The 24,237-nt window shown below is 34.0% G+C and overlaps 1 protein-coding gene and 1 pseudogene across 4 annotated transcripts; both read left to right on the forward strand.

Annotated features, from left to right (window-relative positions):
- The first annotated feature begins 2,542 nt into the window (after positions 1 to 2,542).
- Positions 2,543 to 8,054, forward strand: LOC141721778 (disease resistance protein RUN1-like). Of its 4 annotated transcripts, XM_074524881.1 has the most exons (6): positions 2,545 to 2,623; positions 2,767 to 2,872; positions 3,349 to 3,843; positions 4,029 to 5,139; positions 5,357 to 5,636; positions 5,820 to 6,096. In XM_074524881.1, the coding sequence occupies exons 3-5, from the start codon at positions 3,512 to 3,514 to the stop codon at positions 5,459 to 5,461; spliced, it is 1,548 nt and encodes a 515-aa protein (XP_074380982.1). In that variant the 5' UTR covers positions 2,545 to 2,623; positions 2,767 to 2,872; positions 3,349 to 3,511; the 3' UTR covers positions 5,462 to 5,636; positions 5,820 to 6,096. The 4 variants fall into 4 exon arrangements, with proteins under 4 accessions (XP_074380980.1, XP_074380982.1, XP_074380979.1 ...); XM_074524879.1 differs by having other exon boundaries at positions 2,543 to 2,623; positions 2,767 to 3,843; XM_074524878.1 differs by lacking the exon at positions 2,545 to 2,623 and having other exon boundaries at positions 2,640 to 3,843.
- Positions 6,372 to 23,368, forward strand: LOC141721786 (disease resistance protein Roq1-like; annotated as a pseudogene).
- Positions 23,369 to 24,237: the final 869 nt, after the last annotated feature.

Genomic DNA, 24,237 nt, shown 5'->3' on the forward strand with positions numbered 1-24,237 from the left:
ATGTCAATAGCTTATTAGATTATCCGGGGTTCATTGATGTGCATTTTAAAAATGAATATCACAGTTTGAAAAAAATTAATAAAGAAAAAAATGTGTTACTCATTACTCATGTATTATTACCCTTTCGGAAAAAAGTGATACGCATTAGAGTGGCATTCTCATCCACATTCTCAAAAACATACTATAAGTAGTAAGTTCCTAAGAATTTTCTCATATTTTATTTACCTTCAAAAAATTTCTTACATCTCATTCCTCATCCCCATCTTTATACTCTTTTTTATTAATTCTTTCTCCCACCTCTTTTCACAACTTTAAGCACTAACTATTATTTTATTATTTATTAATTCAAATCTACACTTAAACTTGTACAAAATATAAAGTGGGAAATGAAAAACAAGTTCCCAAATATGGGGACTCAAATTCTTGTCCTTAAAATTTTCCCTAAAATGGGGAACCGGATGTAGAATGATATTTGAGCTAAATTTTATAAATTCCCATATTTGAACCGGATATGATACACATTAAAGTACATTAGAGAGGTGTATTAATTTCAGATTTTAAAGGATTGATAATAATTCATGAATTTTAAAAGATTTTCGTTGATTTAACTTGTTCGTGGATTTTGACGGAGTTGATTAAAAAATCCAACAGAGTCTTGCTAATTTTGTGAAGTTTTTCGGAAATCTTTCAAAATCTCATGTATTTTAAAGAGATTTCAAAAGATAAAAAATGAGCTAGCAAATCTATCAAAATCCACCACTTTTTCAAATAAAAAAAATCCACGGATTTTTGAATACAATCAGATTTTGTTGGATTTTTAAAAATCCAAATAGAATACCGTGAGATTTCAATAGACTTTTTAAAATCTAAATTGAATACACTCAGATTTTAAAAGACTTTTTTCTGATATGTGTTAAATACCATCAGATTTTAAAAGATCTTTTAAAATCCAAATTGAATATCTCTTGATTTCAAGAATCCAAAAAAATCCTTTAAATCTTGATTAAATACACCCCTCTTAGTATTTGTCATTCTTCAAATATACTCCCTCCGTCCCTCCCAATTGTTATCGTTTCTGTGAGAGTGTCCGGCACGCATTTTAAGATAGAAGAAAAAGTATAGTTCTTTAACTTTTTTAAAAAAAATAATTTTTGAATAAAAGTTTAAACATTCTATTTTTATTCAGAAAAAGAAATTTTTTAAAAAAAGTCATGGAACTATACTTTTTATTCATCTTAAAATGCGTGTCAGACACTCTTCCAGAAACGATAACAATTGGGAGGGACGGAGATAGTATATATTAAAGTGATATTTTCGAAAAAAAATCAAAATTAGAATTTTGATTATTTTTAAAAATCGAACTCCCACATATAATCTGTGTAATAAAAACATGGTTAAATTTAATTGGAATAAGATTTCCAATAATGATTTCGTTATAATCAAATTTATGTTATTTAGCGTATGTATATATAATTTAAAATTATATATCCTCAACATAATTTTTTTAAAAGTGATTCCATTATATAAATTTTAATCAATATATTAAATTACAAATCTATTAATGTTGTACAATCATTAATTCCTCATATTCTATTAAATTTTATTTCATAGGTTATGATTATTATTGCAACAATTATTATTAAAAAAAATATATATATATATTAGATCCAATATTTTAATTTGAATTTGTGTATATTACCGTCTACAGTTTCAACCGTTTCCTTTCTGGACATATGTGTATGTCTTAAAACCCATTTACTTTTGAGTTTTCAATTGGGTTTATTGCTTTTATCTTATTATATAGTCCATGATTTATTGCAAATGATTTGGCAGGAGAATGAGACAGTACAGTAAGATAATCTATTTTTATTCAGAAAAAGAAAATTTTTAAAAAAAGACATGGAACTGTACTTTTTATTCATCTTAAAATGCGTGTCAGACACTCTTCCAGAAACGATAACAATTGGGAGGGACGGAGGTAGTATATATTAAAGTGATATTTTCGAAAAAAAATCAAAATTAGAATTTTGATTATTTTTAAAAATCGAACTCCCACATATAATCTGTGTAATAAAAACATGGTTAAATTTAATTGGAATAAGATTTCCAACAATGATTTCGTTATAATCAAATTTATGTTATTTAGCGTATGTATATATAATTTAAAATTATATATCCTCAACATAATTTTTTTAAAAGTTATTACATTATATAAATTTTAATCAATATATTAAATTACAAATCTATTAATGTTGTACAATCATTAATTCCTCATATTCTATTAAATTTTATTTCATAGGTTATGACTATTATTGCAACAATTATTATTAAAAAATATATATATTTTAGATCCAATATTTTAATTTGAATTTGTGTATATTACCGTCTACAGTTTCAACCGTTTCCTTTCTGGACATAGTTTCAACCGTTTCCTTTCTGGACATAGTTTCAACCGTTTCCTTTCTGGACATACGTGTATGTCTTAAAACCCATTTACTTTTGAGTTTTCAATTGGGTTTATTGCTTTTATCTTATTATATAGTCCATGGTCTTATGCTTTTCATCTTTATTAGAGAATGGGTTATCTCATTCTCCTGCCAAATCATTTGCATTCGGAAGAATTGTAAGTATTTCCTTCACTCTTAAATTTTAGGCGAAAATCGAAATCAGAACGTGGAACTGACTTAAGCTTCCAACTACTATCACTTGTTCAAACTTCAAAGTAAATGTGGTATTTATTTGACACATTTTCTCCTCTCATATTAGCATATGACATATGATTATGAAGTATGAAGTTCTTGCAAGCATAATCTCTTGTTACGAAGACTAAATATCAACGCCAGAATACAGACATCACACGTTAGATTACCAGGTTTGCTATCTCTCTTTTCCTTGTCTTTGCCTAGAATTCGCTGTTTTTCTTTGGGTCTCATCATCAAACAGGTTGGGAACATATTACCTAACAGTTTCATGCCTATGCAGTATAAAAATCAAAGCCATCATCATACAAAATTCAAAACCCATAATATTTAAGTAATCCCAAACAACTAATTTTGGTCAAATCCGGCACCTCATGAGAAATGCTAGCATCCAAAAAGATTATCATAAAAGTTGTATTATAAAAGATTAGAAAAATGTATGATCAATCTTCATATCTGTATGTTGTCGATGTCAATTATGTAGATTAAAAAAATCATTTAGTCCTGCTAAATTCGCTGCATTCGTCAGTACTAAATTTATAGTTGACTGACTTCATTTAACAAACCTTACTTTAAAACTGAAGCCCTCTTAATTCAATCAACCTAGTTTTCGATTTTCAAGCTATTTTTCTTCCATGGCTTCCACTAGTAATTTTGAATCAACTGCTCCTTTTTCTTCCTCTCCACCGAGCACCTGGGATGTCTTCTTGAGCTTTTACGGGAAAGATACTCGCAGAAACTTTATTTCACATCTTTACTATGCTCTGGATCAAGCTGGAATTCCAACATTCATAGATGATCGTGCTCTTGATATGGGCCAAGAAATTTCATCCGGGCTACTGGATGGAGTTAAAGATTCGAAGATGTTTGTCGTGGTTTTCTCTGAGAACTATGCTCGTTCACCATGGTGCCTTCAAGAGCTCGTATATATCCTAGATTGCAAGAAAACAAAAAATCAGGTTATTCCTGTTTTTTACTATGTTGATCCATCAGATGTGCGTCACCAGAAGGGGAGTTTCGGTGATGCTCTTGATGATCATTATAAGAAGAAGCGTTACTCTACTGACATAATTGACAAGTGGAAATTTGCTCTTGCTCAAATCGGAAAGATATCAGGATACCATCTCAAAGAACATGCAGATAAGTATGAGCCTTTATCTTATACGTCCACCTATCAACATAATGAATTTCATTACATTGCTATTTAGCTCCTCCTTGTAAAATGGGATAATATAGTTCGAGTATTAACCAAACAACCTATGTTTATTCCAAAAGAAATGACTGTTATGTAAACTTTAGGCTATAATTCTGTGTTCTTATTTGAAACAGGAATGAATCAGACATTATTCAAAATATTGTAGAGAACGTGGCACGACAAGTAACTACAAAGGCATTGTATCTCGGAGAAGTTCTATTTGGAATAGATTCTGCTGTTGAAAAAATATATGAGAAATTGAGGATGGAGTTATCAAATGATGTTCGTGCAATTGGGATTTGTGGGATGGGTGGAATCGGAAAAACTACTACTGCCAAAGCTTTCTACAACAAATATTACACCAATTTTGATTGTTGCTGCTTTATTGAAAATGTCAAACAATGTTCACTAGAAGGCAGTCCTCTACTTCCTTTACTTCAGCAACTATTGACTGCGCTTCTTAGTAGGAAGGATTATAAAGTTCATGATGTTGATAGTGGACTTAGACAACTTGAACAAATTCTCTGTTCCAAGAAAGCACTCGTAGTTCTGGATGATTTGGACCAGTCAAGCTATTTAGAATTTCTAGTAGAGCACTGCAATTTGTTTTCAGCCGGAAGTAGAATTGTTATTACGACAAGAGATGTACACCTGCTTAATCAATTAGAAATTGATTCTTTAATAGATGTAGATGTGTACATGATGAAGAAATTGGGAAAACTTGATTCTTTGGCCCTCTTTAATTATCATGCGTTCGGAAAAGTAACACCGCCTGCAAGTTTAAGAGTGCTCTCAGACGGCTATATAAATTATGCTGGAGGTCTTCCTTTAGCTCTGAAATTGTTGGGTTCTTTGTTGCGAGGTAGAACTCTACCTCAAGATGAGGTATTCTGGAAAGACATACTTCAGAAAGTTAGAAAAAATCCGGAGAACAAGATACTGAAAATTCTCCAAGTGAGCTACAATGAGTTGGATGATGTAACTTTGAAATCATTATTTCTCGATATTCCATTCTTCTTTGTCGGGAGGTACAAATTTGAGGCTGTTGACATATTCAAATCCTGCGGTTACCATCCAGAAAGTGGAATTAAAATTCTCTCGGAAAGGTGTCTACTCACGATTGATAAAAACAATATGTTTCACATGCATGATCTTATACAAGACATGGGAAGGGGAATTTCCAAGAGCACACGCTTATTGTTGCGAGAAAATGCCTGGGAATATTTGCAAAAAAAGAATAAGAAGGTAATAAAAACGTATATACGTTATCCTTATTAAAAGGAATTGATATTTGAAGAAGTTTAATAGCTTTGAGTCTATAAAATTTGTGACTATCGTCGAGTCATAGGATTGACTCTGATTTTTGTTTTGGAAAATATTTACATATTAAACTATAATTAGATGAATATTTTTGTCCCGTGAAAAATGAACTATTCTTTTTACCTATTTTATGTGTTTACAGGAATTAGATAAAATTGAAGGTCTCATCTTTAGATCTAACTTGGTCAATGGAAAAACATATCAATTCCCAGATATTCGAGAGGCTTTCCAATTTGAGATTACTTGAGATGCGTGATGTTCACGGTATGGAAGGACATTTCGAAAATTCGTTTCATGAGTTAAGGTGCATCCGTTGGCATTATTGTACTTGGACAGAGTTACCTTCCAGTTTTCGACCAAAAAAGTTAGTCTCTATTGAAATGCCATTTAACAAGTTAAAGATACTGTGGAATGATGCAAGGGTATGAATCAGATACTCCTATAAATAAATATATACATGCATTTTGTTGTTCATGTACTTTATTCTAATAACACTTGGTTATTTATTTTATTTAAAACTATAACATTCCATAGTTTATAAGTATGTGTTAATAATAACTAGCACAATTAGTAATAACTTTTGTCTCTTGTGTTCTTTTAAACAGCCTTTCATGAATCTGAAGATGATAAATGTCAACTATTCAGTGAACTTGAAAACAACTCCCAACTTCGGAAATTCTAAATCTATTGAGAAGTTATTCTTTTGTGGTTGTGAAAGTTTGCTAAAAGTACACCCATCGATTAGAGAGTTGACTGGTTTGGATGTTTTGGATTTGACAGAGTGCATGAAGATGAAAGTTTCTGCTGAAACACTGTGAACTGCGCTGTTTGTATTTGGGTTATTGTCGCAATCTAAAACAATTGCCAAAGCAATTGGGTGGTATGAAATGGTTAAAGGAGCTTGATGCAAGTCACACTGCAATCACGGACCTGCCAGACTCAATTACTCAACTCAAGGAATTGGTTTATTTGAAATTGGATGGATGCAAGAAGCTTAAAAAGCTACCTAAGCAATTTGGGAATATGGTAGGCTTAAGGATATTTTGTGCAGTTTTTAGTGCAATTGAACAACTTCCAGATTCATCTGTAGGCCTTATCAATTTGGAGAGTCTGGATTTGAAAGGCTGCAAAAACCTTCGAAATCTTCCAAATAGCTTATGGAAGCTCGAGTCGCTTCGAGTACTTGATCTGGGAATGTGTTCAAAGCTGAAGCGATTGCCTGATGAATTGGAGAAGATGCAGTGTTTGGAAGAGTTGAATGCATCTTCTACAGGAATTGAAGAGGTACCAGATTCAATTAGACTACTGAGTAGGTTAAGGGTATTGAATTTGGCTAATTGCAATAAGCTTAAATGTCTGCCGGACAGTGTATGGAATCTTACATCACTTACTCACTTAAATATTTTCCAAGAGAACATTGATAGAATTAATCTGCCCGAGAAAGTAAAAGATACAAAGTTGGTTGCTTTATCTCTATATTGTGATGTGATATTATGGCTGCCTGTTATTCTAAGTTTCTCTTCTTTGAAACAATTAGTTCTTAGAGATGTGGGTGAGAGTTCAGGTTTAACCAAACCATTTAGTCTCTCCAAGCTTTACAACCTACAACACCTCTCATTGTATAACTGTAAATATTTTGGGTCATCGTTTCCGGAACTTCCTCTTAGTATGAGACACTTAAACCTACATAAGCATGCAACACTGGTACATCTACCCGATTTATCCGGCTTGAAAAAGTTAAGGAAGTTGGGGATAAACCGGTACACCAGCCTTCAATCACTTCCACCACTTCCTCCTCATCTTCAATCACTTAGAATTTATGAGTGCACAAGCCTAAAACATCTATCAGATATGTCAACGTTGAAGGAATTAAGTGATTTGCAATTTGGCAAGCTGAAATCATTTGGTTTGATAAAGAGTTTGCCAGTCAGTAAACATAATTTACTTATCAGTCTGTTACTGGTAATAGATGTAGGTAAACACTTCTTCCTCCCTTTCTATAAAGTTGAGGTACCGAAGATTGCAGAATGGTTCAGCTATAAAAGCAGTGGGCGTACAGTCTCTTTTGATATCCCGACACTGTCAGCAGATAAGTTCTTAGGCCTTGCTCTTTCGGTTCTCTTCACAAGCAAATCTAATAGGCATAATTATAGCATGAAAGCTGATGTTACTAATATAACAAATGGTACAACCAGGTCCTGTCTGATTCCTGTATTTGCAGGCATTAAAGGGGAGGAAGTATATTATGTGGTAAAATGCATAAGAGGAGATTTCATCTCAATGAGAAGTGGAGATAGAATTAAGATTTTACTTCGAAGGCAACTGTATAGTCTTGGTGGAGATGAAGTTGTTGCTTATGAAGGAGGGAAGGTAGAGATGTTTGCTGCCCATGTGATACAAAAAACAAGCTCCACCCCAGATTTTCCCTCGGTTTTGGAGGACCTGAAAAACACTTTTTACCCGAGAGCCAATAAATTGACACGTTGCCTATATCTTTGTTGGCTTTTATGTGTTCTTTGGTATCACTTCATTCTAATCTTAAATTTATTTTAGTATGTATGAAATACATTTTATATGAATTCTATTCTTCTGCTCTTTGTATATATTTTCTTTTCTAATTTCAACTTTACAAAGTAGATTTGCTGTATTTTGTATCTCCAAGTTTTACTATATATTCACTTTGCATCTTGTACATTATAAATAGGAGATCATCTGCACTCTTGTAAAAGATACTTTGTCTAGTTCACAAGGTTCTTCCCTTTCTATAATGTTGAGGTACCAAAGGTTGCAGAATGCTTCAGCTATAATGCTTCTAGGGGCTGGATGTGTAATGAATTTGATAGGGTACAGAGTGCTAAATGCGTCTTGGACAAAATGAATTCTCTTTTCATTTTTCTAGGTGAGATGCAAAGAGTTTCTAATGTTATGAGGGGCTTTTTTTTGTAACTGCAGAATTTGCCCGAATATTTACAATTTTACCATTAAAATGTACTATCTACTAAATAACTCTTGTAAGTATGTACTTAATGATATTTTTCTCTAAGTTTTTTCTCTACTACATTATGAAACTTGAAAAAATTGTGCTAGTTTCTAAGTTTGGATCTTGGCATGTGTTCATTCAGCATGCCTAACTTTTAACAGTTTGTTTTTTGTCAAATCAGTTGGCAGCATGCCTACGTTAAAGAGCAAAATCAGTTTCAGAAGCAGCAGCAGCAGCAGCAGCAGCATCCACTGCGGATAATGATACGACAGCCGTCAGCTTCAGTGACAGAATCTCGGTGGAAATCCTGACAAGTAGCATCTTCACAATCAGCCTCCTCACTCCAACTACGATGGTACACCTCATTAATTCATATTCACACTCATATATATGTCTAAACTGGAAATGCACTTCTTGTAGTACTATTTCCGTGGTTCTGTCATAAATTTTTCGCGGTTCAGTTTGGTTGCATTGATTTTTTGTTCAATTGTCTTAAAAAATAGATTATATTCAGATTTTGGGAAGAAGCGGAGAAACACTCTAATTATGAATTTACGTAAATTGAGTACGAAAATCGCAGATTTCTGTATTTACGTCGTGAAAAGTATTAAGCTATCGCGGTTTACACACTTGATGAGACCTGTCTTCTTCTGTGAATATAACAGGTATATGGGTCATTTTACCAAACAGTTTAATGTCTATCCCACCTCTTAAACAAAAACTTATATATATAAATCAAAGTCGAGAAGGTCCATAGAATGTGGGTTGTTAAAGTTGAGTTCAGACACATAATCATTAAAAATTCAAAGCCAGTCCCTTAAATTCTCCGTTGTCTCTGTATTTTAAGCTCACTTTCTTTGCAAACATGTTAATGTCAACAAAGACATGAATAATAAAACATAAAAGGTTGCAAAGTAGTATTAGTGGGATGTTAATTTATTTAGGACCATCCTAACCACCATAATTCACTATAATTTATAAAATAAAATTTAATTCATTCTTTCTCCCTAAAGATCTTTATATAGGCTGCATATCATAGATATTCATTATTTCTCTCTAAATCATAGAATAATCATGCATGGGAAGAAGTGAGAAAGTTCTCTGCATTTTCGTCCGGGGGCACTGGGCTGGTGCTGAAAAATTCATTTTCATATCGATGTCCTACATGTCCCCACGCGTTTTCGTCCAGGGTTACTGGGCCAAACAAAGAAACGTTGAATGACTTCAATGTTGCACAAATTTATAACTACAGTGCTGCTTTTACTCACAACCATTCCTTCTTGCATAGATAATATAACTACAGGGTTACTGTGTGTGTGTGTGAATAAGAAAGTGAAGAAAGCAACAAATGCCAGCAAGAAAATATATCCTGTAAAATGTCAAATTAAGATTTTTCATATGTGTATCTATATGTGTAAGCAACTGTATCTATATGTGTCTTGAAGAAGAAGACACAAAATGTGTTATGATTTTATAATTGAAGAATGATGAGTACAGTAGAGTTTATATATACCGCTGATCTCTAACTAACTATTACACTTGAATTGCCAGCTATACAGGTTGACTTTCAGCTTAGCATGTTGACTTAAGTGATGTAGTGTAACATCCCCCTCAAGTTGGGAGAAGAGAAGAAATTAGTAACTCCCAACTTGGATAAAAGATAAGAAATCTGAGCTGTAGATAATGCCTTGGTGAAAATGTCTGCAGGTTGATGAGATGATCCTAGATGATGAATTTGAATGATGCCTGATTGTAACTTTTGACGAACAAAGTGGCAATCAATCTCAATGTATTTGGTCCTCTCATGGAAGACAGGATTGGAAGCCAAGTACAAGGCAGATTTATTGTCACAGTAGAGAGAAACAGCAAGAGATGGAGCATGATGCAGAGATGTAAGTAAGGTAATAAGCCAGGCAATCTCACAACTGGTGTCATCTAATGATCTATATTCCGCTTCACTGGATGAGCGAGACACCACCAGTTGTTTCTTGCATTTCCAGGAAACAAGAGCTGAACCCAATTTAACACAATAGCCAGTTAAAGAAGAGCGAGTGAGTTGACAGCCCCCCAATCAGCATCAGAAAAAGCTCGAAGAGTCAATGAGTTAGAAGCAAGAAAAAGAATGCCTTGCCCTGGAGCATTCTTAAGATATCGAACAACTTTATAAGCAGCCTGCAAGTGATCATGCTTTGGTTTGGCAATGAATGGTGAGATAAATGAGACGTCCAACCAATCTTCGGTAAATAGAAATGTCTTTTACAGACAACTCAGCAGAGGTGGAACTCTGCAAATTATGATTTTGTTACATTGGTATAGAGGATGGTTTAGAGGCCAGTAAACCAGTGTCTGAGATAATATCCAAGCAATACTTGCGTTAATGAAGATGGATACCAGATGAAGATCTGGCAATTTCAAGACCTAGAAAATATTTCATAGGACCTAGATCCTTAATGTTGAACTGAGTATGTAGGAATGCTTGAACTTGTCCGATGAGAGTGGCAGAATTACCAGTGACAAGTATATCATCCACGTAGATAAGAATAGCAACATAATCAGATCCTCTACTCAGGGTGTAGAGACTGTGATCACAAGGATTCTGAAGCATACCAAAAACAGAAACAACCTTGGAAAGTTTGGTAAACCACTCTCTAGGAGCCTGTTTAAGGTCATAAAGAGATTTCTTTAATTTGCACACTAGAAATGGAGAATAAGAAAAAGGTTTACTGGTAAAAGTATGTAGTCCAGGAGGCAATCTCATATATACCACCTCATGGAGATCACCATGCAAGAATGCATTGGTGACATCCATGTGAAGCAAATGCCATTTATGAGTAGCAGCCAAGGCAAGAAGAACTCTTAAAGTATTCATTTTAGCCACGGGTGCAAAGGTTTCAAAATAGTCAACCCCAGAAGTTTGAGTAAAGCCTTTGGCCACCAATCTGGCCTTATATCTCTCTATATCCCCATTAGGTCTGTACTTGACTTTATAGATCCATTTACAATCAACAATATTTGTGTTGGAAGGCATAGGAACCATGTCCCAAGTGTCATTGGATTCTAAGGCTCAAATTTCAGCCTTCATGGCTTCACACCAAACTGGATATTTAATGGCCTGAGAATATGTGGATGGTGTAGGAACAGAAGCAATATGTGCCAAAAATTGTTGATAAGAGGGAGTAAAAGTATGATACAGTAGTGATGCTGTATAGGATAGAAACAGTACCTGTAGAGGAAGCAGACTTAGTAATTGAAGATGGAAGCCCGATATAATCATGAAACTTGGATGGTACAGTTTTGGTTCTGACAGGTCTAACAGGTGGAGGAAGAAATGAGGTAGGTGATGAGACAATAGTAGGTGAGGGAGAATCAGATTCAGATGAGTGATTAGGTGGATTAGATAAAGGTATAGTAGAGAGAGTAGGAAGACAATCACTAGTAGGAGCAGTAAGCACAGAAGGAAATAAGGAAGAAGATGAAGAATGCAAGTTAAAATTATCCGAAAATGGAAACACATTTTCAACAAAGTGAACATCCCTGGATATATGACACTTTCTAGAGAATAAATCCATAACTCTATATCCCTTCTTGCCAAAAGGATACCCCAGAAACAAACAAGGAATACTCCTAAGAGCTAACTTGTCTTTGGGAATACCAACATGTGTCATATAACAAAGACACCCAAAAATCCTAAGCTCAGCATAATTTGGAGACTTCTGGAATAAAATCTCAAACGGAGATTTATAGGATAAAAGTTGAAATGGAGTGATATTAATTAAATGTGCAGCAGTAAGAATACAATCACCCCAAAAAGTAAAAGGTAAATTGGATTGAATTCTTAAGGATCTAGCAACATTTAAGAGATGAAGGTGTTTCCGCTCAGCAACCCCATTTTGCTGAGGGGTATAGGGGCATGAAGTTTGATGGAGAATACCCTTAGAAGCAAGAAAAGAACTGAGAGAATGATTAACAAACTCAGTTCCATTATCTGACCTAAGAGTCTGAACAGCGTATGAAAATGTGATTGTACATATGATACAAAATTCTGAATGAGAGTAGTAACTTGAGATTTATCAACTAACAGAAAAACCCAAGTACATTTAGAAAAATCTTCAACAATAGTCAAGAACATTTTACATTTTCCATGAGTACAAGTTTTATACGGTCCCCATATAACACAATGTACTAGTTCAAACAAATGAGAACTGATACTAGTACTATCAGAAAAAGACAATCTAGTCTGTTTGGCTTGATGACAAACATCACAATGAGTAAACAAGTTGGGTGGAATAGTAGATACTGAATCTATTTTATTAAGAGCTATAGCAGAAGGATGGCCTAGTCTGGCATGCCAAAGAGTAGCTTGATGAGTATCAGTAGAGATAGTAGCCGTAGAATGAGGGAGGAAAGAAACATGATTATACTTGTATAGGCCACCTTCAAAATTACCAATCTCTGTTCTCCTCTTCTGGTGTAGGTCCTGCAAGGTACAAGTATGTTTTGAAAACGAGACAAGACAATTATTATTGTCAGTTAGTTTGGGTATAGAGATAAGATTGCAATGAAAACTAGGTACACAGGGCACCTGAGTTAAGAGAATATTATTTGGCAAATGAATGGTACCAATATGAGTAATATTAGCAGATGTACCATCAGGTAGATACAACAGAGATGTTAAAGGTGTGGGATTTTCCAATAAGTGAAAATGACAGGTGATATGGTCAGTAGCACCAGAATCCAAGATCCAAGATATTTTATTCTGATCAAGTGTAGTATGAAGTGTATGGACAGAAGAAACAGTGAAAGTTGTTGAAGTACCTTCGACATAAGATGAGATATTACCAATAAGAGGTGAAGAAGCTTCATTTTTAGAGGCATTCCAAGGAGACATAGCCTTAATGCTTGACTGGATTATTGCATCTAGTTGATGACATTGAGCCTCAGTGAATGCAGCAGAGCAGTTATCTTCACCACCAGAAGTAGTTGAGGCAGATGCAGGGACATATGTAGAGGGACCAGTTACTTGAGCAACTTTTCTGACAGTAGATTGAGCACCAGATCGTGGCTTAGGCTTAGGATGACCATATAGGCGATGCCAATCAGGGTAACCGTTTACACAAAAACACTTATCACGGATATGACCAGAGGAATGGCAAAAGTCACAATATACAGAGTCATTTGAAACAGATTTCTTCCCAGGAGTAAATGAACTATGAGTAGGATGTTGCTTTGAACCAGTAAATCTCACATTCATAGCAACATTATCAATAGTTGGACACTGAGATGTACAATCTCGTCGTACCTCTTCTTGCAGCAACAAAGAGTAAGCCTGACTAAGAGTTGGTAGAGGTGTCATCATAAGTAATTGTCCTCTTATACCAGTAAATTGATCACTTAAGCCCATAAGAAATTGACTCAACTTGTGAATCTGTTCATAATTGGCTAGTTTAAGACCATAACCACAAGTACAGTTACTGTTAACACAAGAACATTTAGGAATTGGTGACAAATTATCAATTTCATCAATAAGAGCACGAAAACGAGTGAAATAAGTAGTAACACTCAATGATCCTTGAGAAAGGGATGTAAGCTCCTTCTTCAACTGAAAAATGCGAGGTACGTTGCTTTAAGAAAAACGAACAGCTAGATCATCCCAAATACCTTTTGCAGTTGAGAAATACACCACACTACTACGTATTTCAGGTTTTATGGAGTTCAATAACCACGAAATGACCATATCATTACATCGATTCCACATAGCATACAAAACACTATCAGTAGCAGCAGGTTTAGGAAGAGTACCGTCAATTAGACCAAATTTTAGTTTAGCAGATATGGCTAATTTGACGGATCGACTCCATTGTTGATAGTTCTGTTCCGTAAGCAATTGAGTTACAAGTGATGTACTTGGATTGTCTCCATTGTGCAGAAAATAAGGATGATTTGAGTCAATTACAGATGAGGAAGATGACGATGCCATGGTAGTAGAATTATGTATTGGCAATGTTGAAGCAGTAGCAGTGGAGTATGAAGGTCGCATTGTAAAGATGAAACCCTAGATCGGTGAATTGAGCACAATTGGCTCTGATACCATGACAAAATGTATATAAATGTACGAGTGTAAGCAACTGTATCTATATGTGTCTTGAAGAAGAAGACACAAAATGTTATGATTTTATTATTGAAGAATGATGAGTACAGTAGAGTTTATATATACCGCTGATCTCTAAGTAACTATTACACTTGAATTGCCAGCTATAATAGTTGACTTCCAGCTCAGCATGTTGACTTGAGTGATGTAGTGTAACACAAATTAAGATTTTTCCTTAGCCACTTGATGCAAGAAGCTTAAAAAGCTACCAGAGCAGATTGGGAATATGGAAGGCTTAAGGACATTTCTTGCAAGTGGTACTGCAATCGAATAACTTCCAGATTCGTTTGGAGATCTCATTAATTTGGACATACTGGATTTGAGTGTCTGCGAAAATCTTAGGTATCTTCCAAATAGCTTATGGAAGCTCAAGTTGCTTCGAGTACTAAATCTGGATATGTGTTCAAAGCTGAAGCGATTGCCCGATAAATTGGAGAAGATGCAATTTTTAGAAAAGCTGTATGCAGGCCGAACGGACATCGAAGAAGTCCCAGATTCAATAGGACTACTGAGTAGGTTAAGAATATTGAATTTAACTGGCTGCAAGAAGCTTAGAAATCTGCCAGATAGTGTATGGAATCTTCCATCACTTACTGAATTACGTATTTTTCAAGAGGACATCGGTAGAATTAATCTGCCTGCTACAGTGAACAATACAAAGTTGGTAACTTTGTTTCTGAAGTGTGATGTAAGAGTATGGCTACCTGTGATTTCAAGTTTCTCTTGTTTGAAAAATTTAGTTCTTACTGCTGGGGATGAGAGTTTATCTTCAACCGAACCATTCAGTCTCTCTATGCTTCACAACCTAGAGTATCTAGAATTGTTTAACTCTACAAATTTCGGGTCATCGCTTCCGGATCTTCCTCTTAATATATCAGTCTTACACCTAAGTTGGCATGAAAGAATAGTACATCTACCCGATTTATCAAGCTTGAAAAGGTTGAAGACGTTGGTGATAGAGAGTTTCATCGGCCTTGAATCACTTTCATCACTTCCTCCTCATCTTCAATCACTTGATGTTTGTGATTGCATAAGCCTACAACATCTATCAGATGTGTCAATGCTGAAGGAATTGAGTGATTAGAGTTTTGGTATATGTAACATTCCGAAACCAGCTGTTTCGAGTTTCCTTCAGGTTGGTTTCTGTCTGAACTCCCTCCTTTTATACAGAATCACACTTTTATAAATATAAGTTCAATTATTTATGTTGCAGGTATTAGGTTTAAGAAAACAGTTCCTCCGTTCCAATAAAGTTGAGGTACCTAAGATTGCAGAATGGATCAGCTATAAAAGCACTGGGCGTTCAGTCTGTATTGATATCCCTACAATGCCGGCAGATAACTTCTTAGGTCTTGCTCTCTCGGTTCTTGTTAGGACCAAAACCGGTGTAACTGATTTTAACATAAAAGCTGTTGTTACTAAATAAAACAAATGGTACAATAACGTCCTGTCTGATTCCTGTAATATTACAGCATTCGAGTGGATGAAGTATGTTATGTGGCAAAATGCATAAGAGGAGATGAAATCTCAATTAGAAGTGGAGATAGAATTCAGATTGTACTACAAAGGCAAACATATAATCTTAATGGAGGCGTAGAAGTTGTTAGGGAAGGAGTGAAGGTAGAGCTGTTGGGTGGCCATGTGATACAAAGAACACTCTCCACCCCTAATTTCGCCTCTGCTCTCAACAACTTGACAAAACTTTCCCCAGATTTTCTAAGAAGCTGAAAAATTGACAGGTTGCCTAAATCTCTCCGGGCTTTTAGGTGGAGTTTTGTGGATCATGTGGATTATATATCACTTAATTCTATCTTAAATTTAGTTATGTAATAATTTAGTTAGCATACATCGTTGTAACAATATGCAGGAGTAAGATTGAGAATATGCTCTTGGCAAAAGATATATAATTAAGAACAAACTTTATATTAATGTATAGTTATGACCAATTTTATATTAATGTATATTTTCAAGAACAAACTTTTCCCTATTTTTCTACGTAAGAGTTTGCTATCTCTCTTCCCCACAACTTTGCCTAGAACCTTACAACCATGCCAATGTACAAGGAACTTGGCAGTAAGATGAGAAGAAATCAGGGGCTACCCAAGTAGGCAGAGTAAGAATTCGCAGAGAAATTCAAAATCCAGCATACTCTTGCAGAAAATAAATAATATACTGTATTTATTATTTATATTAAATTTTATTATTAAGAAATAAAGGGTTAGTTAATAAAGTGTTGATGCAGGAGTTAAGTTTTTGTTCTCGGTCAAAAGTTCGACTACTAATATATGACACACCACTAACAGTTTAATATTTACTAAGAAATGCAGGGCTGTTTTTCTTTGAATTCCATCATCAAACAGTGTGAGAGCATGTTACCAAACACATGTCTCCAGAGTCATTGTAATAGTTTAATGTCTGTTCTGCATCAAAAACCATCCTAACAACCATTCCACCATACAAAATCCAAAACCCATAATTTTTAAATATTACCCAACAGCTAATATTACGAGACGATCCTGCTCTTAGAAAGGGTCAAGAAATTTCGTCCGGGCTACTGGATGGAGTTAAAGGTTCAAAGATGTTTGTTGTCATTATTTCCAAGAACTATGCTCGTTCACCATGGTGCCTTAAAGAGCTAGCCGATATTCTTAGTTGCAAGGAAACTGAGAATCAGGTTATTCCCGTCTTTTACTATGTTGATCCATCAGATGTCCGTCACCGAAAAGGGAGTTTTGGAGACGCACTTGATTATCATTATCAGACGAAGCGTTACTCTCCTGACATGATAGACGAGTGGAAATCAGCTCTTGCTCAAATCGCGGCGCTATCAGGATACCATCTTAAAAAAGAAGCAAATGAGTATGTCCCTTTATCTTATTCTTCGGCATATTGGCATAATGAATGGGTAGGGCAATAACACATATATGATATATGAACACGTTACATTTCAATATTTTTAATTACAGGAATGAAGCAGAAACTATCCAAAAGATTGTAGACAACATCGTGCCACAAGTATCTACAAAGGTCTTATACCTTGGAGAAGAACTATTTGGGATGGACTCTGTTGTTAAAAGAATATATCAGAAACTTCAGATAGAATCAAGTGATGTACGTGTTATTGGGCTCTGTGGTATGGGAGGAATCGGTAAAACTACTACTGCCAAAGCTTTCTACAACAAATATCATACCAATTTTGATTGTTGCTGCTGTATCGAAAATGTCAAAAAATACTCACAAGGAGGTAGTCCTCTACTTCCTTCAGCAACTATTGGCTTCGCTTCTTCGTAGGAAGGATTGTAAGGTTCCTGATGTTGATAGTGGAATTAGACAACTGGGACAAATTCTCTTTTCCAAGAAAGCACTAGTTGTTCTGGATAATCTGGACCAATCAAGTTGTTCAGAATTTCTAGCAAGGTATTTCAGCTTGTTTTCAGTTGGAAGTAGAATTGTTGTTACTACTAGAGATGTAAACCTGCTGAATCAATTAAACCAAGTACATGTAGATATATACATGGTGGATGAATTGGGAGAAGTGGATTCTTTGAAGCTTTTCAATTATCATTCCTTCGGAAAAGTAACACCGCCTGCCAATTTAGAAAATCTCTCAAAAAGCTTCGTAACTTATGCCGGATGTCTTCCATTAGCTCTGAAAGTGTTGGGTTCTTCTCTGCGAGGTAGAACTCAAGATGAGGTATTCTGGAAAGCCAAACTTGAGAAAGTTAGAAAAATTCTAGAGAACGGGATAATGGAAATTCTTCAACTGAGCTACAATGAGTTGAATGATGATACTGTGAAATCAATATTTCTAGATATTGCATTCTTTTTTGTCGGAAAGTACAAAAATGATGCTTTTTACATATTCCAATCATGTGATTACTTTCCAGAAGATGGAATACAAGTTCTGTTGGATAGATGTCTAATTACGATTGATGAAAACAATAAGTTTGAGATGCACGATCTTATACAAGACATGGGATGGGCAATTTCCAAGAGCACACGCTTATTCTTGCGAGGAAATGCATGGGAATATTTGAAAAATCAAAAGGTAATTAAAACACCCATTTTTGAGTGTAGAATAATAGTTATCCGTAGTAGAATTGGTATCTGAACAAAGATATGCCGTTGCCTTTTTAATCATTTTTTTTCAAAAATATTTCCATATTAGACTCTGATTAGATGATGTTATTACCCTGTATAAACAAACTATACTTACTTTACATATTTTTGTGTTTGCAGGAATTGCATAAAGTTGAAGGTCTTATTTTAGATCTAACTCAGTGTAACAAAATACAAATTGATTCCCAGCTATTTGAAATGCTGCCCAATTTAAGATTACTTGAATTATTTAATGCTCACAGCATCAAAGGGCATTTTAAAAATTCATTTCAAGAATTGAGGTGCATTTATTGGAGTAATTGTATGTGGACGCAATTACCTTCGAGTTTTCAACCACGAAAATTGATCTCCTTTCAGATGCAATCTAGCAATTTCAAGATGTTGTGGAATGATGCCAGGGTATGTCTTAAAAACTATTTATACATATTTTGTTTAATTATTATTATAATAAAATATTTTGTTATTTATTTTATCCAAAAAATAAAATATACTATAATATGTAAAAAAAATAATATATTTTTCAAGAGCTATATAATCGTGTATTAAAATATGTTTTTCACGTTGTTTGGTTCGATTTTATTTATTTTTAACCTTTACTAAACCAGTGCATGAGCTAATCAAAATAAAGGAAACAAATTTGCTATACAAAAAATTTAAAATTATGAATTTAAACTAATAATGGTGATCATTGTATAATTTATTTATACTAATATAAAGTAAATATTAATGTAAGCCCACAAGTATTGGTTCAGTTGGAGAATTTATGATTATGAATATGTAATCCCACCGGAGGAAAATTTATGATTATGTCTTCTGAGCCAGAGCTTGTCGCTTAAATGCGGTTTACCTTAGTTCACGTAAAAAAAATATATTAATGTAATGTATACTAAAAACATTTTTTTAAAAACTTATCATTACAATATATATATGGTCATTCAGTTACTAACCTTTAGATTTTTTAAATGAAACTGATGATAACCGTCGGATATAATATTAAAAGCTATTATATACCATAGTCTAGGGTTGAATACAACCAACAACCTAGGTAATCTACATTAAAATATTATAACTGAAACACATAATCATTGAAAGAATGACCTAAAATACTTCATTTTGGGGTACAACTACCCAAAATGCCTAAAGGCGCTGAGAAATGTTTGAAATGCCCGTTATATATGCATGATGCCGTAGGGGTGATCGCGGTGCGGGCGGTGCAGTTTTTTCATCAAGCCGCAAACCAACCCGCACATGCGGTTTGTTAAAAAATTCAAACCGCACATGCACCGCGTAACCTCATAAACCGCATAAACCGCATCACAAAAATGCGGTGCAGTGCGGTGTGGCGCATTTTGTGCGATTTATATATTCAAAAAAATTATATTTACATACAAATATAATAAAAATTTACCTAATATGGAGTCCAAAAATAATATGTATTTGACTGAAAATAGATTCATATTAGTAATTTGTAATATTTAAAAAATTATTGACCTATGTTTACGTGCTTAATTATTATTTATTATTTTAAGTCCTAAACTTTCTCCTAAAGTCATGTTACCATTTTAATAAACATTTATTTAAAGTCAAACTTGTCATCTTAATATTTTTTCAGAATTACCTTAACTTTAAACAATACTAATCAGTTTTTTTTTAACTTTTCAATTTACCATCTTAATTATTTTTCAAACTCACATAAACTTTAAACAATAAAAATAGTTTTTTTTTAACTTTTTAGTGTATAGAATAGGTAATAAATATTGTATATATTTAGATACTAGTTATATATTTTTCCTAGACAGGCGTTTAGATGGCATCACTCAAATCGTCTCGACCTATTATTATAAGAGAATTGATAGAGGTCCCGAAATTTTGTCCCAAAATAGGTATCAAATGACAAGTTGCAAGATTTGATTGGTAATAATTTTTATAAAATGATGGAACCATTTTGGATACATATGCGTGCACAAATTATAATTAATCATCTGTTATTTACGAGCTATTTTCTGACTAATTTTGATACCCCTAACATACTCTTTTTGTAATTTTCTCAAAATTTTGAATTAATAAGTAGAGAAAATCTTAATTACCTCCTAAATATTCAAATTAGACTTAAATTATCATCTTAACATTCTCCTAAAGTTTCTCTTCAAGTAAAATGTTTCTTAACAGTTACCATCTTAATATTCCCGCCTAAAATTTCTATTAAAATCATATTACCAATACCATATCAATATTCTTTTAATTTTTGTTTTTAACTTAAAATAACCGTCTTCAATTTTTACAAAATTTCAAGTTCTAAAATTTCTCTTAAAATCATATTACTATTTGAAATAAACATTATTTTGAAGTCAAACTTATCAACTTAATATATTTTTTTCAGACTTACGTAAACTTTTTATTAATAAAAAAATATTTTTTGTTTGGATTTTAATTTATAGAATAATAAGTAATACTTGTATAAATTTAGATAGTAGTTATAGATTTTTCTTATTATAAAGCAAAATAAGAATAATATAACATAAGTTGCATCAATCATGAATAATATTACACATTTGATTACTAATTAATAGATAACGAGAAAAATATTATAAGCAGTTGTGAAGCGACGCTTAATAAACTAGTATATAGTATTTAAATATTATATAATGGTTCTAGTTAATGTTTGTTTGATTTTGACTAAAAATCAGAACATAATCCAAACCATTAATTTTAGTTTTTTATCTGTTTTTTTCATTTTTTCTACGTTTTGTTATTATTTGGTATGGCTTATCGGTTTCTTGTCGTTATTTTTTTAGTTTCGGTTTTTTTATGCTCACCCCTAGTCTTCTGTATAACAGCCTTTCACTAGTCTGAAGATTTTAAATGTGGGATACTCTCGGAACTTGAAAACAACGCCCAACTTTGGGAATTCAATATCTGTTACGGAGTTATACTTCCAAAATTGTAAAAGCTTGCGAAAAGTCCACCCGTCAATTAGAGAGTTGACTGGTTTGCATGTTTTGAATTTGAAGAAATGCATTAAGCTGAAAGTATTGGCTGAAACACTGGGTCAGTCAAGTAGATTGGCCTATTTGTATTTGGGTTATTGTAGCAATGTAAGACAACTGCCAAAGCAAATGGGTAGTATGGGATTGTTAAAGCGGTTTGATGCAAGCTACACCGCAATTGAGGAACTGCCAGATTCAATTACTCAACTCAAGGAATTGGTTTATTTGAAATTGGATGGTTGCGTGAAGCTTAAAAAGCTACCTGAGCAAATTGGGAATATGGTAGGCTTAAGGAAATTTTGTGCAAGTTTTAGTGCAATTGAACAACTTCCAGATTCGTTTGCAGGCCTTGTTAATTTAGAGATACTGGATATGAGAGGCTGCAATAAACTTCGAAATCTTCCGAATAGCATATGGAAGCTCCAGTTGCTTCAAGTACTAGATATGGGATATTGTTCAAAGCTGAAGCGATTGCCAAATGAATTGGAGAAGATGCAGTGTTTGGAAGAGTTGGATGCATCTTATACAGATATTGAAGAGGTACCAGATTCAATTGGACTACTGAGTACGTTACGGGTATTGGATTTGTCTTGCTGTGAAAAGCTTAAACATCTACCGGGTAGTGTATGGAATCTTACATCAGTTACTCACTTAAAAATATTCCAAAAGAACATTGATAGGATTAATCTGCCTGATGAAGTGAAAAATACAAAGTTGGTTACTTTGGCTCTGAATTGTGATATTATGTTATGGCTGCCTGTGATTCTAAGTTTCTCTTCTTTGAAAGATTTAACTCTATGTGATAGAAGTGAGAGTTCATCTTCAACCAAAACATTAAGTCTCTCTAAGCTTTACAACCTACGATATCTCTCATTGTATATTTGTACAAGACCGTTTCCGGAACTTCCTCTTAGTATCACACGCTTAAGTCTAAATGACGATTTCACACTGGTACATCTACCCGATCTATCCAGCTTGAAAAAGTTGAAGAATTTGGTTATATACCGTTACTTCAGCCTTAAATCACTTCCACCACTTCCTCATCTTCAATCACTTACATTATATGACTGCAGAAGCCTACAACATCTATCAGATATGTCAATGTTGAAGGAATTGAGTGATTTGCAATATGGCAAGCTCAAATCAGTTGGTTCCAGAGATAGTTTATTTGAGGTTGGTTTGTGTTTTACATCCCTCCCTATATCCCTCTAAATGATACACATTCACGCTTCTATAAATCTAACTTCGTCTTTTTATGTTGCAGGTAATAGATGAAATCCTCCCTTTATATGAAGTTGAGGTGCCGAAGACTGCAGAATGGTTAAACTATAAAAGCAGTGGGAGTACAGTCTCTTTTGATATTCCGAAACAGTTGGCAGATAACTTCTTAGGTCTTGCTCTCTCGATTTTTTTTACATGCAGCATCAGTAATCATAGGTATAGCATGAAAGCTGATGTTACAAATAAAACAAATGGTACAATAAGGTCCTGTTCGATTCCTATATTTTCAGGCGTTGAGGGTGAAGTATATAGTGTGGTAAAATGCATAAGAGGAGATGAAATCTCAATAAGAAGCGGAGATAATATTAAGATTTCCCTTGGAAGGTCATTGGATGATCTTGGTGAAGTTGGAGAAGGTGCTTATGAAGAAGTGAAGGTAGTGATGTTTACTGCCCATGTGATACAAAGAACACTCTCCACCCCTGATTTCCCTTCGGTTTTGGGCGATCTGATAAACAATTTCCACCCGATACCCGATAAATTGAAACGTGGCCTAGTTATTTGTTTTCTTTTATGTATTCTTTTGTTGCTCAGATGGATTAGAGATCAGTTATCTCTACCTTATTTATTTATTTAGTATGTAATGACTTCATTGGTTTGAATTATATTCTTTTGCTCTTTTGATATATTTTCTTTTCAGATTTCAATTTTAAAAAGTAGAAACTATAGTATTTTGTATCTCTAATTTTTTGTTCTCGAATGAAACTTTAGGCATGAACGTACTTATTTTTAAATTATAAGGAACTTCTAAGGTAAGCTAAACGAACCTTGAGTTGGAATTTCATTCTTAAGCAGCCTTCGCTCTCTCATTTGTATGTTGACTGTCAAACTGGATCTTATAGCCTGCAAAATTATACAAGGAACAAAAAATCAGGAGCAGAACATGTACTAGTGTCTGGTCACCAGACATTCACAGTTGCATTGTTGGCAACTACCAAAGTGTAGCAAATACAATAGCAATCATTCTTAACAAGAAAGTTGAACTACCATGAAGACTAGTAATGGATATCCGGACCATAGTTGCTTAGCAAATGAAACAAAAATCGATCACCCTGGTAAAAACAACTCAGTCACGATTCTACAACTGTTTATTAAAATACAATTTAAAGAGCAGTAACACAATCCACAAAGTTAAAGCTTAGATATTCATTCATCATACTTCATAACTTACAGTTGCTTAAGATTTATTACTAAAATGTAGATATTAGCCTTAATTCAGTGTGTTCACATTTTAACGTTTGATTTCATTAAAGAGTGTACATAAAGGTAACCATCTCCGACCAACCTCATGGCAGCATTCTCGGCGGCAAATAAATTATCCACAATTTTTTCTTTGGGTCTTCTTGTCGAACAAGGCATCATACTTGAGACAAGTCTTTCGGTCAATTAATTGAACAGTTTTATGTCTATTTGAGATATAACTTCTTAGGCCTTGCACTGTTAGTTCTTCTCACATGTTAAACCTTGACCATCAACCATGAATAGAAACTAAAGGCACTTTCCAAAGA

The sequence above is a fragment of the Apium graveolens genome, chromosome 4 (assembly GCF_009905375.1).
Source record: "Apium graveolens cultivar Ventura chromosome 4, ASM990537v1, whole genome shotgun sequence".
NCBI lineage: Eukaryota > Viridiplantae > Streptophyta > Magnoliopsida > Apiales > Apiaceae > Apium > Apium graveolens.